Below are 16119 nucleotides of genomic sequence, written 5' to 3'. Positions count from 1 at the left end.
TTTGTGATACTGTGTAGTAGAAGGATCAATTGCAGAACATTGTAACAAAGTCAATGTTGTAATTTTTAAGAGAGGTATAGATCTTCAGTACTTAATTTTGAGCCTGGGCTTCTCAGTATTTGGATGACATAATCAACTATTGGAGCCCTGTGACTAGTATGTATTGTGTTCCTATTCAAAGAAATAGATATAATTTGCCAACTTGACCTTTTTTGCATTGAGGTTTTGCAGTAAACCTAGTGTCTATGGGACAATTTACTTTGAAAATAAACACCCTTCAGTTGCAGTTAATATCTTTTTTTACCATTCATGCTCCTGATGCAGTGAGAATAGCTCCAAAATGGCAAGGAGAAAAAAAACCCTGTTTGGTTTAAAAAAACAAACAATCAAGAAACTAACCAACCAAAAAAAACACACCAAAAAACGTGTGTGTGTGTGTGTGTGTGTGTGTGTGTGTGTGTGTGTGTGTGTGTGTGTGTGTGTGTGAGTGTGTGTGTGTGTGTGAGTGAGTGAGTGAAACTTATTCCCCTGAAGAGAGCCTGACCTTGAGCTGGCCTACACTACAAGAGGTATTACTTTGCCTTGTTTCTTCCTTAGCGCGTATCAGACCTAGAAGAGGAGAATGCTCTTTTGAAACAGGAAAAAGAGGAGCTTAACAACAGAATCCTATGTCAGTCTGAAGGTAAGAAGAATGGTTTATAGCTTCATAACACTTGTAATAAACCGAGGATTAAGCTGTTTTTCATAAAATTAGTTTCTCCCGTATGCCCCAGCAATAGCTCATAAACTGAAATGTGCTAATCTTCCAGCATCCTTTATTTCTTTGACAATGTTTGTTGTTATTCAACAGTTCTATTCTCTCTGTACTGCCAGGGGATAAGACAAGACATGAACCTGATTTAATCAGGGAGGGATTAAACACGGAATATAGTACCTAGAGGGGTTTTCCATTCAATTACATCTTAGAATTTCATCAGGATGACGGTGATGGGGGGGACAACCCTTTAATGCTGACAGATGGGAGCCTAGAAGCAGAGATGTTCAAACAGTAATATTTGGACAATGATGAATGGCGTCCTGAATGTGACAGAATGAAGTGAAATTTTAAAGCAGAGATTTAGATTGTGAGAGAACTACAGAGGGAAACAAACTGGAAAGTCCCAGGACATGAAAGGAATACATTCCACCCTTGCATGTATTGTGCTTATTATCAGACTCTATTCAGCTTAACATAGCAAAATATATTGGCTTCAATTAGAGGTGAATTTTTGAGTGCCTTTCGGCAGGCACTAGCTAGCATTAGGCATAATGCATGCCGGGCTCTGTGGAAGCTTCCCAGTGGACCCCTGTCCAGGCACTTCAGTCCTGACTGACTGCCAGCTATCCCAGGACTTAGATTTTCAAAAATTAAACTCCTAAAACCTAAACAAGACACTTGATTTTTTCAAGTGCTGAGCACCCAGAATCTCCTGTTGAAGTAGACAGGAATCGCCGAGTGCGCAGCACTCTTGAAAATCAATCCACTTATTTAGGCACCTGAACTACTTGGTCAATATTTAACTTTAGACACATCCATATTTGGAAATGTTGACCTCTATTTAGAGCAGACTGAGATTTGAACCCAGCACACTGACCATTTACCCTCTTTAGAGTGGTATCTTTAAGCACAGCTATAACTAGTGTTGAGAGAGCATTAATATTAGAAACATTAGAGCTGCTTGGAATTTTTCAAATTTTGAAATTTGGATGAAATTTCAATTTTTTTAAAAAAAGAATTACTGAGAGTCTCCGCTCAGCTCCCATTGCAGTAAATGAGAACACGTCCATTGAACGGGAGAAGAGCTAGGCTGACCCTGAGCACTTTTACACATCCCACCCTTATTTTCTGAAGATTATTGTAGAAATGGAAAGTGCTATTAGGTCACCCAGTCCATCTCCTTTCCAGTGTAGGATTGTTGTTATGAGGCTCTATCCTACACCGTTCAAACCATTGATTTCAGGAGCAGGCCCATAATCCCTTGCAAAGTGAAACTTGCCACGAATGTTCCCTATCTGTGAGTGAATGTTTCCACTATGTAAAAGCTTGAGAAAAGTTAGTTTAGTTGTTGTTGTTTTAATTTAAATGTTAATTTAATGTTTGGCTAAATAAAAAATAAATGGTAATTTGACTTACCAGTTTTAATTTTTTTTCTTCTTCAAATAACAGGGGGAAACCAATTTTGTTTCAGAATAGAGTTCTTTTAAATCACATGCAAAAATAAACTATTTTAAAATGCCCATGGTATTCTGTGCAGTAGGAAAGGATTAACATTTTTGGGAAGTACAGATAGCAAAGACTGTGTTGTACAGAGTAATCCTGCACTACCAGAGCTCTGTATTAGGGGGATTCTTTCTCTCTTCCCCCATCACCTCTAGTTTGGTTACCTCTTTGTAGTCATCAACAGTATGTGATAGTCAAGTATCAGGGGGTAGCCGTGTTAGTCTGTATCTACAAAAACAACAAAGAGTCTGGTGGCACCTTAAAGACTAACAGATTTATTTGGGCATAAGCTTTCGTGAGTAAAAACCTCACTTCTTCGGATGCATAGAGTGAAAGCTACAGATGCAGGCATTATATACAGACACATGGAGAGCAGGGAGTTACTTCACAAGTGGCGAACCAGTGTTGACAAGGCCAATTCAATCAGGGTGGATGTAGTCCACTCCCAATAATAGATGAGGAGGTGTCAATTCCAGGAGAGGAAAAGCTGCTTCTGTAGTGAGCCAGCCACTCCCAATCCCTATTCAAGCCCAGATTAATGGTGTTGAATTTGCAAATGAATTTTAGTTCTGCTGTTTCTCTTTGAAGTCTGTTTCTGAAGTTTTTTTGTTCAATGACAGTGACTTTTAAATCTGTGATAGAATGACCAGGGAGATTGAAGTGTTCACTTACTGGCTTGTGTATGTTACCATTCCTGATGTCCGATTTGTGTCCATTTATTCTTTTGCGGAGGGACTGTCCGGTTTGGCCAATGTACATGGCAGAGGGGCATTGCTGGCACATGATGGCATATATGACATTAGTGGATGTGCAGGTGAATGAGCCCCTGATGGTGTGGCTGATGTGGTTGGGTCCTCTGATGCTGTTGCCAGAGTAGATATGGGGACAGAGTAGGCAACGAGGTTTGCTACAGGGATAGGTTCCTGGGTTGGTGTTTCTGTGGTGTGGTGTGTAGTTGCTGGTGAGTATTTGCTTCAGGTTGGGGGGTTGTCTGTAAGCAAGGACTGGCCTGCCTCCCAAGGTCTGTGAGAGTGAGGGATCATTTTCCAGGATAGGTTGTAGGTCGTGGATAATGCGCTGGAGAGGTTTTAGCTGGGGGCTGTATGTGATGGCCAGTGGTGTTCTGTTATTGTCCTTGTTGGGCCTGTCCTGTAGTAGGTGATTTCTGGGTACCCGTCTTGCTCTGTCAATCTGTTTCCTCATTTCCCCAGGTGGGTATTGTAGTTTTACGAATGCTTGATAAAGATCTTGTAGGTGTTTGTCTCTGTCTGAGGGGTTGGAGCAAATTCGGTTGTATCTTAGGGCTTGGCTGTAGACAATGGATCGTATGATGTGTCTTGGATGGAAGCTGGAGGCATGTAGGTACGTATAGCGGTCAGTAGGTTTCCGGTATAGGGTGGTGTTTATGTGACCATCACTTATTTGTACTGTAGTGTCCAGGAAGTGGATCTCTTGTGTGGACTGGTCCAGGCTGAGGTTGATGGTGGGGTGGAAATTGTTGAAGTCCAGGTGGAATTCTTCAAGGGCCTCCTTTCCGTGGGTCCATATGATGATGTCATCAATGTAGCACAAGTAGAGGAGGGGCACTAGGGGACGAGAGCTGAGGAAGCGTTGTTCTAAGTCAGCCATAAAAATGTTGGCATACTGTGGGGCCATGCGGGTACCCATAGCAGTGCCACTGACTTGAAGGTATAAGTTGTCCCCAAATCTGAAGTGGTTGTGGGTGAGGACAAAGTCACAAAGCTCAGCCACCAGGCTTGCTGTGGCCTCATCAGGGATACTGTTCCTGACAGCTTGTAGTCCATCCTCATGTGGAATATTGGTATAAAGTGCTTCTACATCCATGGTGGCCAGGATGGTGTTTTCAGGAAGAACGTCAATGCACTGTAGTTTCCTCAGGAAGTCGGTGGTGTCTCGAAGATAGCTGGGAGTGCTGGTAGCATAGGGTCTGAGGAGAGTGTCCAAATAGCCAGATAATCCTGCTGTCAGAGTACCAATGCCTGAGATGATGGGGCGTCCAGGGTTTCCGGGTTTATGGATCTTGGGTAGCAGATAGAATACCCCTGGTCGGGGTTCTGGGGGTGTGTCCATGTAGATTTGTTCCCGTACTGTAGCTGGGAGTTTCTTGAGCAGATAGTGTAGTTTCTTTTGGTATTCCTCAGTAGGATCAGAGGATAGTGGCCTGTAGAATGTGGTCTTGGAGAGTTGCCTGGCAGCCTCCTGTTCATAATCTGACCTGTTCATTATGACTACAGCACCTCCTTTGTCAGCCCCTTTGATGATAATGTCAGAGTTGTTTCTGAGGCTGTGGATGGCATTGCGTTCTGTACGGCTGAGGTTATGGGACAAGTGATGTTGTTTGTCCACAATTTCAGCCTGTGCACGTCTGCGGAAACACTCTATGTAGAGGTCCAGTCTGTCATTTCGACCATCAGGAGGAGTCCACGCAGAGTTCCTCTTCTTGTAGTGTTGGTAGGAAGGTTCCTGTGGTTCAGTGCACTGTTCAATGGTGCGTTGAAAATATTCCTTGAGTCGGAGACGACGAAAGTAGGCTTCCAAATCACCGCAGAACTGTATCATGTTCGTGGGGATGGTGGGACAGAAAGAGAGTCCCCGAGATAGGACAGACTCTTCTGCTGGGCTAAGTGTGTGGTTGGAAAGATTGACAATGTTGTTAGATGAGTTGAGGGTACCATTGTTATAGCCCCCAGTGGCAGGTATTAGTTTAGATAGCTTACAGTCCTTTTTCCTCTGTAGAGAAGTGAAATGTGCATTGTAAATGGCTTGTCTCATTTTTGTAAAGTCCAGCCACGTTGAAGTTTGTGTAGAAGGCTGGTATTGTATGAGAGTCTCCAGTTCTGAGAGCTCATTCTTGATCTTCTCCTGTCTGCTGTACAGGATGCTGATCAGGTGGTTCCTCAGTTTCTTTGAGAGTGTGTGGCACAGTCTCTCACCATACTTGCATAGATTTCCCACTTGACATCCAACATTGGTAAATCAGATATTTCCATAGAGTAATATGGCTAATATGTATGCACCACTGCCCTCTATTGGATACAATCACACTGCTCGTTTGCGCATCAGAGACGTATTTCTAATAGCTAAAGGAGATTATCCTTTACTCAACTGGTAGAGATCTCTGGTTTTCCCATCTCCTAGAACTGGAAGGGACCTTGAAAGGTCATCGAGTCCAGCCCCCTGCCTTCACTAGCAGGACCAAGTACTGATTTTGCCCCAGATCCCCAAGTGGCCCCCTCAAGGATTGAACTCACAACCCTGGGTTTAGCAGGCCAATGCTCAAACCACTGAGCTATCCCTTGGAGCCAGGAGTATTGGGGATCTATTCTACCTGCATCCATGAAGTTCCAAATAGCTGTTCTTTGCAGTGTGGTGACAACCATGAAATTCCTAGCTGGCCACAGATTTGTTACAGTGTATTCACTAAATAAGAGTGCAAGATTACAAAAAAGCCTCTTAGCAGAGAGCATTTTGTTGAACTATAAATCATATTGCAGTTTCCTGTAAGAAATCAATTCAGAACTGAACATCACAGTTCAATATGTATCTTTTAAAGATGAATTTGCCCAAACCACTGTCAAGGAAAATCTCCTGACGAAGAAGGAGCTGGAAGAGGAGCGATCTCGTTATCAGAACCTGGTAAAGGAGTATTCAAGGCTGGAGCAGAGATATGACAATTTGAGGGATGAGATGACTATTATAAAGGTAATGGAAGAGGCTTTTTACATTACCCCTCCCCTCTGATGTCCTGTGTGTATTATTGGTAACTGGATAATGCAACTGAGTTCATTTGATGACAACAATGCTATTCTAGAACTCATTCGTGTTGATATTTCTGAGGGGGAAGTTATGCATTGATATTAGACCAAGAGCAACTTCTTCTGGAAATACATGGTTTTCTGTAGCCACTTGGTCACGCATTTACAGATTCCTTATGAACAGCAAGGCAAAAATCTGTTTATCTTTTCTCTATTTCAGTATCACAGATATACTCTGTTTTTCAATTCTAAGAAAATCATTGTGGCGTTATAAATATAAAAGTCTAAGTTTTAGATTCAGCCTTGCTAGAGTTTTAGCAATAGCCTCATTGATAATTAGTTATTAAGGGATGCTGTCATCCAGTTCAAAGGCTGAACATTTTAAAAGAAAACCATAAGGATATTGTGATAAATATTAGGCTCCAAACCCAGATGTGTGTGTCCAAACTTCACAAATTGCGGGTAGCCAGGCTTGGATGTGTTAAAGTAGCTTCCAAGAATACATGAGAAAATTGGTGTCTGGTGCATAGACACTTTTTAAGTTGTTGTTTGTGGTTGTTTATTTATATATATGTGAATGGAGTTGGGTGTGTTTGTGTTTTGTTGTTTTAAACTACATTTTGATTAAATGTCCCCCTGTCGTAATGTGCACCAGTGCACAAGAACCAGAAAACGAAGCCCAAAAGCAAGCAAATGATCGACCCTCTTATGACCGTCATCTTAATATCGAAAAATATTTTTTAAACTAAACCGCTTTATGAGGAATCCTCCTTTTGACCAGCAGATATATTGTGTCTGCATTGTCTTGTCCAGCTACTTAAACTGTAAGAACTTTGGATAAGGAGCTGTCTCTCCCTCTATGTTTTGTAAAGTCCTGAACACAGTACTTTGACTTGATGAATAATATGGACCCGTTATTTTAAGTAGAAAGTGCCATAAGTGTACATGATTATTTATAAAACACCTAATAGAGAAGGTCCCTGTCCCAAAAACTTAGTTTACATAATCCTTAATACAGTGTCTTTTCTACTAAATCACTCTATTATCTCTCTTTTTTTTAACAGCAGACTCCAGGACACAGAAGGAACCCATCTAACCAGAGCAGTCTAGAGTCTGATTCCAATTGTCCATCAGTCTCTACATCTGAGATAGGAGACACAGAGGATGCAATACAACAAGTGGAGGTACTATAAGTCAGACTGGCTAAGCGTCTCTGTCTGATTCTGGCTAGTCAAGAGGGAATAATCAATATGTGGCTCACTCTAAATGGAGCCCATAGAGAAAGAGTACGGCTTTGAGTATGAAATGTGACTAGTGAGAATTGCTTCTTTTTTCATGCTATGAATGATTCTTGTTAATTGTATGAGAGGGAAATCTTAAGGCCCTGATCCTGCATAGAGAACTACTAAGAACTCAGTGCAGGATCAGGTCCTTAAACACCGTTTAAACATAATGAATTGATGTGTAGGGTGCATCCTGGTAAATATGGAAACACCCACAAAACATTAAACATTATTATGACTGACTATCAATACTGATTGTAAGGTTACATTTCTATAGCATCATTCATTCCAAAGGATACCAAATTACATTAGAAACCTCCTAAAGAACAGTTTTCTTTCTTTGTTTTTTTACAAATCCTTGCCAGCCAATACATCCTCTCTATAAGAACAATTTCAAATATCTCAATATAGAAGGAAATGTCCTAGTTAAATATCTGACTTGAGCTAGGAAGTGAAGAAGGGGGAAGTGGAGGAAGGGGAAGTATATTTTGCTTACTCCCTGCTAACAGTGGCATAGATCAGTTATATAAACAGTACACTGCATATTTAAGTTGGAGTATAAAATACAGTCTTTGCTAGAATAAAGGCCTGGGATGCTTTGGGTTCCATTTTCTAGTCTGTGACTTTGAGCAAGTCATGTCATCACTACATGCTGCAGCTTCCCCATCTGTATAATCCCTTACCTACTTCACCTGGCTGTCATGAGGCTTTTTGATATCTATCAAGCCTTCTGAGAACCACTAATGAAAGCCTCCACTATGTAAGTACAATGGATTGGGGCCTCTAGACAATACCAAAACCTCAGTGTTGGTTACACCTCAGTATTAAAGCTCCATCTACAAGTAACATATGAAGTGTTTAATAAAAGATTAATGTATGTTTTAAGCCTGTTACATACATTAGTATGTCTCCTAGATGATTTTAAGCCAATCAGTGGAGAGTTTTATAGATGGATATAAGTCATGGCTATAAGCAACATATTGACTCCGTGAACTATATAACAATTGATTAATTTATTAAAATGCCCATTAACCATTCATTGACCCTTTATAACCTATTTATGATTGGAAACTTAATATAATGTATGCCTTTAATATTAAATATTAATACTGGTCTTTCAAAATGTGGAAACTTTTTGAAACTCTTGTGTTAAGTATTGGAAGGTGACATGAACGTACAGAGCAGTGCATAGTCCACATACTGTTACTGAGTGGAGCATTCACCACATCAGCTGGGAGAAATTTTTTAACCAAAACTTTTTTCAGAGAAAAATACAGATTCAGTGACAACAAAGTGTTTTGCAAATACGTGTCAGTTTTGCCAAATTGTTTTGGGGGCAGTGGGTATCCAAGTCTTTGAAAAAAAAATTTAACAGTGTTATTTTTTCGGTTTGAAATGAATTTTCATTTAGACGTTTTCTTGTTTTAAAATAAATAAATATTTTTAAAAGCTCAAAATTGAAACAAAATGTTTTCATTTAAGATTTTTGTTTGGCCCCAAACTAAATTTTTGTTTTGACTTCTTCTTTTGAAAGTTTTAGTTTTGGTCAGACCCAAAACAGTTTTTTTTTTTTTTAATTTTTTAAAGTTGTCTGTGAACCAAAAAATCTGTTATTCCCCCAGCTCTATTCACTAATGTTTTTGGGCTGATAAAATTACTCTCTCTCTCTCTCCCACCCATGTAGGATGTTGGTTTGGATAAAGCAGCCATGGATATGACTCTCTTCCTGAAGCTACAAAAGCGAGTGAGGGAGCTTGAACAGGAGAGAAAGAAACTACAAACCCAGCTGGAGAAAAAGAAATCCCAGGTAAAAGATGCCCTTTTATTGATTTTATTATTAAATTTCATATCCTAGTTGGCTTTCCTTGAGTGCCTTAGGGCATGCAGTGTGTGATTTAAGATTTGGGTACAATGGCCTTCAGTTAAGAAAGGTCAAATTGATCTTGGAAATGAGGAGAAAAACCTTTCTGGCAGTTAAGGACAATCAGCCAGCAGAACGGTTTTGCCTGATGAGATGGTTTATGACAAAGTCATTAGAAGCATTTGATTTGAGAGTGGCTGCATAGATGGGAAGATATATATGAATAATCCTCTTACAGAAAGCTGTACTGGATGACCAAATTATACTTTCCAACCCTAACATGTATAATTCCCAGTCAAGATATTGGATGTTATATAGCAGCTTTCATCATAAAGGACCCCAAAGGGATCTACAGATTTGTAGACGCATACAGAAGCACTGAAATGCAGCCTCTTCTGAGGTAGAGGATGGAGGCCAGGCAGCCACTTCCAGAATGGAGGGCAGCATCCCTGTAGTTTACAGTTGCACAATACTATTTACAGTAGTGAGCAAGGTGAAATTTTTAGCTAACAGCACCTGAGCAACCCCTAGTCTTATGAAAATACTTTTATTGTCCATGCCTAGTTTAAGATATCGTCCAACAGGTACAACCGTACACAGTGAAGCATGTATTCTGTTTATCTGTCTCAGCAGGTAAAGAGATGAATTAACTTTGTCAGCATTGAAACCAGTGGTTCTAAAGATTCAAAGAATTTAGAACACGTATCTGTCTTGTAGACATCATAGGTACTTATATGGCCGTATTATCATAAAAAGAACAGGAGTACTTGTGGCACCTTAGAGACTAACAAATTTATTTGAGCATAATCTTCTGTGGGCTACAGCCCACTTCTTCGGATGCACGAAAGCTTATGCTCCAATAAATTTGTTAGTCTCTAAGGTGCCACAAGTATTCCTGTTCTTTTTGTCGGATACAGACTAACACGGCTGCTACTCTGAAACCCGTATTATCTTAGTATCTGAGAGCCTCGCAATCTTTAATGTATTCATCCATACAACACCTCAGTGAAAAAGTGAAGTAGTATCCCCATTTTACAGATGAAGAGCTGAGGCATGGAGAGACTAAATGACTTGCTCAAGGTCAAACAGGAAGTCTTTGGTGGAGCAGAGAAATGAACCCGGCTCCCCAGGCTAACCAATGGACCATCCTTTCTCTCTAGAACATGATGTTTAGGCCACTCAGACACACATCCGCAGCTCATGATCCATCTCAGATTTGCATTTCCCCAAGATACTATGTAAGAGCTAAGAGGTTCAAAAATATGATCAATCTTGGAGGAATTGGAATGTATCTGAACAGATAAACGGAAGTTTTACTGCTTATTCATGAGCTTCCTTAAATGTAATCTCCACACTCTAACTACAAAAGAGCTCATATCCTGCCTCGTTGCCACCCTGAGCAAAAAGGAGGAAAGTTCTTTCCTCAAAGTTTAACCTAATCAGAGACCAATTTAGAGGTTCAAAGGGACAAATATCCAGAGAGAAGAGTCTCGCACATCTCTGCTAGCTTAGCCTGCCTGAGTCATTTGATCTCCTAGAACAGGTGGGTGCCTGTACTATCAGATACATCCATTTCCTTACAGAATATAAAGTCAACCCAGCAAAGTAATTCATTCTCTCTAAATATATACATCACTCTATTCATCCATGAGTAACAATGTCATTTTATTTTATTGACACCTTCCTCCACATGAGCAATGGCTTTGAAATCAATGAAATGTAAAATCAATGTTGGAATGATTTATCCCACCCCAGAGACAATTGACCCTGCAATGGCTGTTGGCCTCGAGTGTAATGAATTCAGTATACCATTGATCCTGTTTACTATCCCTATGGGAAATTTTAGCTGTGAACTCAGTTTTAATATCTGAGACCAGCAAGTGAAAAGGCAGCCTGAATAATAGAAGGCAAATCAAGGCACTGTCTATTCATACACGTATGAGTCTTACAAACATGAGACCATAACACTCTGTTCTTGTTACTAACATGGGCCAGTGCTTTCAAATGTGGATATCTGAGGCCATGCATCTAAATGTATATGAAGTCACATAAGTAAGTGACTTGATTTTCAAAGTGCTAAGTGTCCTTCATTCTTGTTGGTTTCAATACTTAACACCTTTGAAAACCAGACTATTTATTTATGTGCCTATATGTGAATTTAGGAGTTCAACTTTAGGAATGAAAAAGGGGAAATGTTGACTATAGTACTCTCAAGTGTGGTAGGCATTCTACAGACACAAGGTAGGTCTGTGCCCCAAACTGGGTATTTTATAGCTCCATATTTTCAAGACTGAGTCCAGTAATAGTTATATAGTATTACAGCCCTTGCCAGCTCTAAGGGCATGTCTGCACTACAGCCGCTACAGTGACACAGCTGCAGCTATGCCACTGTAGTGATATAGTATAGACGCGTCCTACAGTGACAGAAGGGGATTTTCCATTGATGTAGTTAATCCATCTCTCCAAGAGGCATGGCAGCTAGAAGAATTCTTCTGTCAACCTAGCCGCATCTACACCAGGGGCAGCCAGAAGAATTCTTCTGTCAACCTAACCACAGAGCTTGAGGCTAGAAATTTTTACAGCCCTGAGCAACTTAGCTAGGTCGATCTCATTTTTAAGTGTAGGCCAGTCCTCAGATAATAAACTGCAAAACAGCAATAGAGGTATAGTGACTAGCAGAGTTTATTCCTCCAACATCACTGTGCAGAATGTCTGAGTTGCTTTACCAAAAAAAAAATAGTTTCCTATATTTTGGGCCTTATTAGTACAGTTATCTAAAAGGTCAATATTTACCCACAAGTACTAACCCACACAGTGGTGTCTGAGACAGCAGTTTGTCCTTCTGATAGAGAATAGCTGTGTTTTCACAAATACCGCTGTGATAACTGTTAATATAGGTCAACTTTTCATGGCAACCTGTGTATTTTCCCTTTCTTCGGGAGAAGTAACCTCTGCAAATTAGATATTTCAGAGCCCATTATGATAGGTGGTATTTTTGTTTGAATTATAGTGGTTCTTTCTATGAGAAGAATATATATATCATACATTATACAGCTGCATAGTACAGTACACAGTATTCGGCAACAGCAGCTGAATATAAAATGCCAAGTTATTACAGTTCTTGGTTTCATAAAAAAAAGTTATTTTTTATCTGTTTTAATGCATGTTTTTCAGGTATTTATTCCTTTATTTCTCTTAAGCAGGAGATCCATGTGTCCATTTATAAAAGCAGTAGCAAAGTCAACTGAAGTGATATCAATCATCTCTAATTCACTGTAGCCAGATACTCCTATTGAACGTCAATAAAATTATTCCATCTGGTGACTGCAGGAACGCAACATAGGAGATGCACAACTGCTTTTAACAAATAATCTCCATTCATTGATAGAGATTTAAAAAACAAGGTTCCTGCCAATATGCCATAAATTGCTCCCCTCATGTTTTTAAATCTTTCTGAAGCTGACCTGTGTCTCTTAAGGAGTTAACTACAAATGAGCCAAAACCCTGAATGTTTTACCCCCCTAAAATCTCCCCATACATTTTTAGTAGGGTTCATTCCAACTGGTCAAGGTTCTGAAGCATTCATAGTTTTGTCCATTTCTAACTATATTTCCAAGATTAGGGTCCTTGTCAAGGTTCACCCCTCAGCAGGCCCACTCCTGCTCTGGGGCATGACTAATTCCAGATCAGTTTTCAGTTTGGACTTGATGTGATTTGAGTCGAGCTGTCACGGTTCCTCACTGCCCAACAGAAGAAGAGGGGAAGTCAAAAATAGCATTTCTGTCAGTGCTGCCAGTTCTTCGGTGCTTCTTTTTGCATTTAAATTTTAATTCTATGGTAGCACTACAGAGGTAGCAAACTCAGCCCCCGCTGTACGTGCTCCTTGATGGAAATGTTTGGTTTTGAAATATATTCAAAGTCCCTCATCCTCTCTGGAAAACAACCAGCAGAATATGACATTTCTGGATATCAGTGTTGTTACCTCTTTTGTCCCAGTCTCCAGAACCTTGTGTCGCCTTTCAGATATCTATAATTTATGCAGAGGGTGATAGGCATAGGAAAATGAGCTTCTCTTATATCTTCCTCTCAGCCCATGTTTTGACCCAGATGAAGCCTAACCCATCCATTCATGGAATAAAATGTCCAAGAATTGCAAATCTTAGTGATCCCAACTGGATATGGGGATTTCTCCATCAAACAGGCTCAGTGCACAAAAACATTTAGTGATTCAATGATGAGGTTTGGTGCAAGGAATTAACTGATGGTTTCATTTCTGGGAGTTGATCAGTTTTTGGTGGTAATTGCTTCTATTGATGAAAGAGCAGTTTGACCTTGCATGGGAACAGAAATAGGAAGGGAGGAGAAAAGTAAAAATCAAGAATGTCTGGCACTACTGACCTGCTTGCACTTGGGTCAGGACCGAGTAAGAGTTAGCTTAGGTAGTGGTTATAGGGAGCCTCACAGCAGTTTTAAATCCTGTCCTTTCAGCAGTTGACATTTTCTGCAGTTGAGATCCCTCGAAGAACCTAAAGAAGCCAAACCGCCTGATAAGCCTTAGCTCCTGCTTCTTTATTAGGCTCTGCTGGCTTTGAAAGAAAGTTATAGTGTCCGAGTGTATTGTGGTTGGTAGCAGCTTCACTCTACATCTGCTTGTTGCTCTGGGACCTCCAGGGCTGGTACTCCCTGTGCATTTCACAGAGTTAAGGCTTATTGGGCCTACTCCTCTGTATGAGTATCAGAGGGGTAGCAGTGTTAGTCTGAATCTGTAAAAAGCAACAGAGGGTCCTGTGGCACCTTTGAGACTAACAGAAGTACTGGGAGCATAAGCTTTCATGGGTAAGAACCTCACTTCTTCAGATGCAAGAGTGAAGAAGTGCATCTGAAGAAGTGAGGTTCTTACCCACGAAAGCTTATGCTCCCAGTACTTCTGTTAGTCTCAAAGGTGCCACAGGACCCTCTGTTGCTTTTTACAGATTCAGACTAATCTTTCCTCTGTATGAGTGACTCTGGCTGCTCTAGAGTGGGAGGAAGATGAGTAATTAAAAAAAAAATTCATTGTCACCTGAGTCTTTGTAAAATAAAGACTTAGGTATGTCTACACTGCAAAGAAAAACCTGTGGTGCTGCATCTCAGAGCCTGGGTCAGTTGACTCTCGGGGCTTGGGCTAAGGGCTAAAAACAGCAGTGTAAACGTTCGGGTTCAGACTAGGGCCCAGGCTCTGAAACCTTATGAGGGAGGAGGGACTCAGAGCCAAAGCCGCACCCCGAGCCTGAATGTCTACACTGCTATTTTTAGCCCCACAGCGCTAGCCCGAGCCTGTTGACCTGGACTCTGAGACTTGGCCCCGTGGGTTTTTCTTTGTAATGTAGACATACCTCTAGTTACTTGTTAATCCTAGAACAGTGGATGAGTGTGCCTGTAAGGAATTGCATTTCAGTGCTATGTCTTCCCTCAGTGGAAAGGCAGGAGAATGGAAGTTGACGGAGTGGAGAACTATTCTGTTCTGCCACCTTCAGTTGACCTTGAGATGAATTTAAGGAAATAACATTAGGCCCCATGTGCATGGTATTTTCTAATGTAATGTAAGTTTAAACATTACATTTGTGTGCTTCAAGACACTTGTTATGTTCTTGACCCTGATGCATTGGGCCATCTGGCAGGGCCATGTGGGGAAATGAGCCGAAACCATAATTTTTGCTGTAAAATGTGGTTTTGGTTTTATGAGTCTCTGAGCTACAAGAACTGTACGTTACTTATGGCAAGACTTGCATAATGCAATGGATTTAAGTACGATCTCATTTGCCAGTAGTATGTTTTTTGGGAAAACTCCAAAAGAAGTTGGGGAAGATGCCAGTATCCAATCTAAATTCCATCATTTCCTTTCTTTAAAACATATTTTGATATTATTTATATAACACCCAAAAAAGTGACGAACCTTCAGACATAAATTAGATCCCAGCCCTCAGGCACAGGGGCTGCATCTACACTAGAAGTGCTGCACCGATGCAGCTGTGTTGCTGTCGTAGAGAGCTCTCCCATCGGCTTAACTACTTTGCCTCCCAGAAGAGGCTCTCCTGCTGACATAGCGCTGTCTACACCAGTGCTTAGATCAGTATAACTTACGTCACTCAGGGGTGTGGATTGTTCATGCCCTGAGCGACATAAGTTCTAGTGTAGACAAGGTTTTAGTCTGAATACAGTCTTGGTATGGGGGAAAGGAAGGATGGTTACACTTCTTATCCTTTTCCCTGTACATTTTCCCCTATTATATTCCTCCTTGGCCTTTGCGTTTCACCTAATGTCTGTTTACCATACACAATTTAGGGTAGTTGCTTTCTTTGGTTGCACTTTAACACCAGCCAACAACAAATACTGGAGGTGACCCAGAACTGCAGTCAAAGTCAGATTGCCTGAGTTGGAAAACCGGCCTATTTCTCTAGGCAGCTGTCAAATATCTGTTTGTCTTTTAATCCATCCAGGTAATTGAAACGAAGAATGAAATGGATTCAGACCGTGATACAGATCTAGCCTACAACAGTCTGAAGGTAAAGAATTTTGGAATGAAAGATTATTTTCATGCGTTCGGTGCTAATAACCTTTTGAATGGCTCAAACAGCCTAAGTAAATCCATCTGACATGGGTAATAAACCAAAGCCTCTCTTAACTCATTCTGGCCATTAAAGACTGATATTATGTGGCAGTTTGAAGGCACTCTGCAGCTTACTCTCTACTCTCTGGACTAGTTGTAGCTTCCAGCAGTCAGAGTGATGGCAGATGTTCCTAGGGAATGCCGCCTCACTGGCATATGCCATCTGCTGTGCCACTGATTTTATCTATGTGAGAGCCGACTGGCAAATGCTGGCATGGTTAAGATGCGGGGGGAGCTTCTTGTCACTACAAGCCTCCCAGCTTGACTCTCCTCTTGCACATCAAAAGATC

General features: G+C 40.8%; 1 protein-coding gene across 2 annotated transcripts in view; it reads left to right on the top strand.

Moving 5' to 3' along the window:
- MYO5B (myosin VB) overlaps positions 1 to 16119 on the top strand; it is a 377457-nt gene that overhangs the window by 309992 nt on the left and 51346 nt on the right. For both annotated transcript variants that reach the window (XM_065598729.1, XM_065598728.1), the window contains exons 23-27: positions 598 to 682; positions 5835 to 5983; positions 7101 to 7220; positions 9004 to 9126; positions 15660 to 15725. In XM_065598729.1, coding sequence (XP_065454801.1) covers positions 598 to 682; positions 5835 to 5983; positions 7101 to 7220; positions 9004 to 9126; positions 15660 to 15725 — 543 coding nt within the window. The remainder of the gene's footprint in view (positions 1 to 597; positions 683 to 5834; positions 5984 to 7100; positions 7221 to 9003; positions 9127 to 15659; positions 15726 to 16119) is intronic.

Source organism: Chrysemys picta, chromosome 6 (genome assembly GCF_011386835.1).
Source record: "Chrysemys picta bellii isolate R12L10 chromosome 6, ASM1138683v2, whole genome shotgun sequence".
Taxonomy (NCBI): domain Eukaryota; kingdom Metazoa; phylum Chordata; order Testudines; family Emydidae; genus Chrysemys; species Chrysemys picta.
Note: the sequence above shows the minus strand (reverse complement) of the source record. Positions and strands in the feature narration are given on the sequence as shown.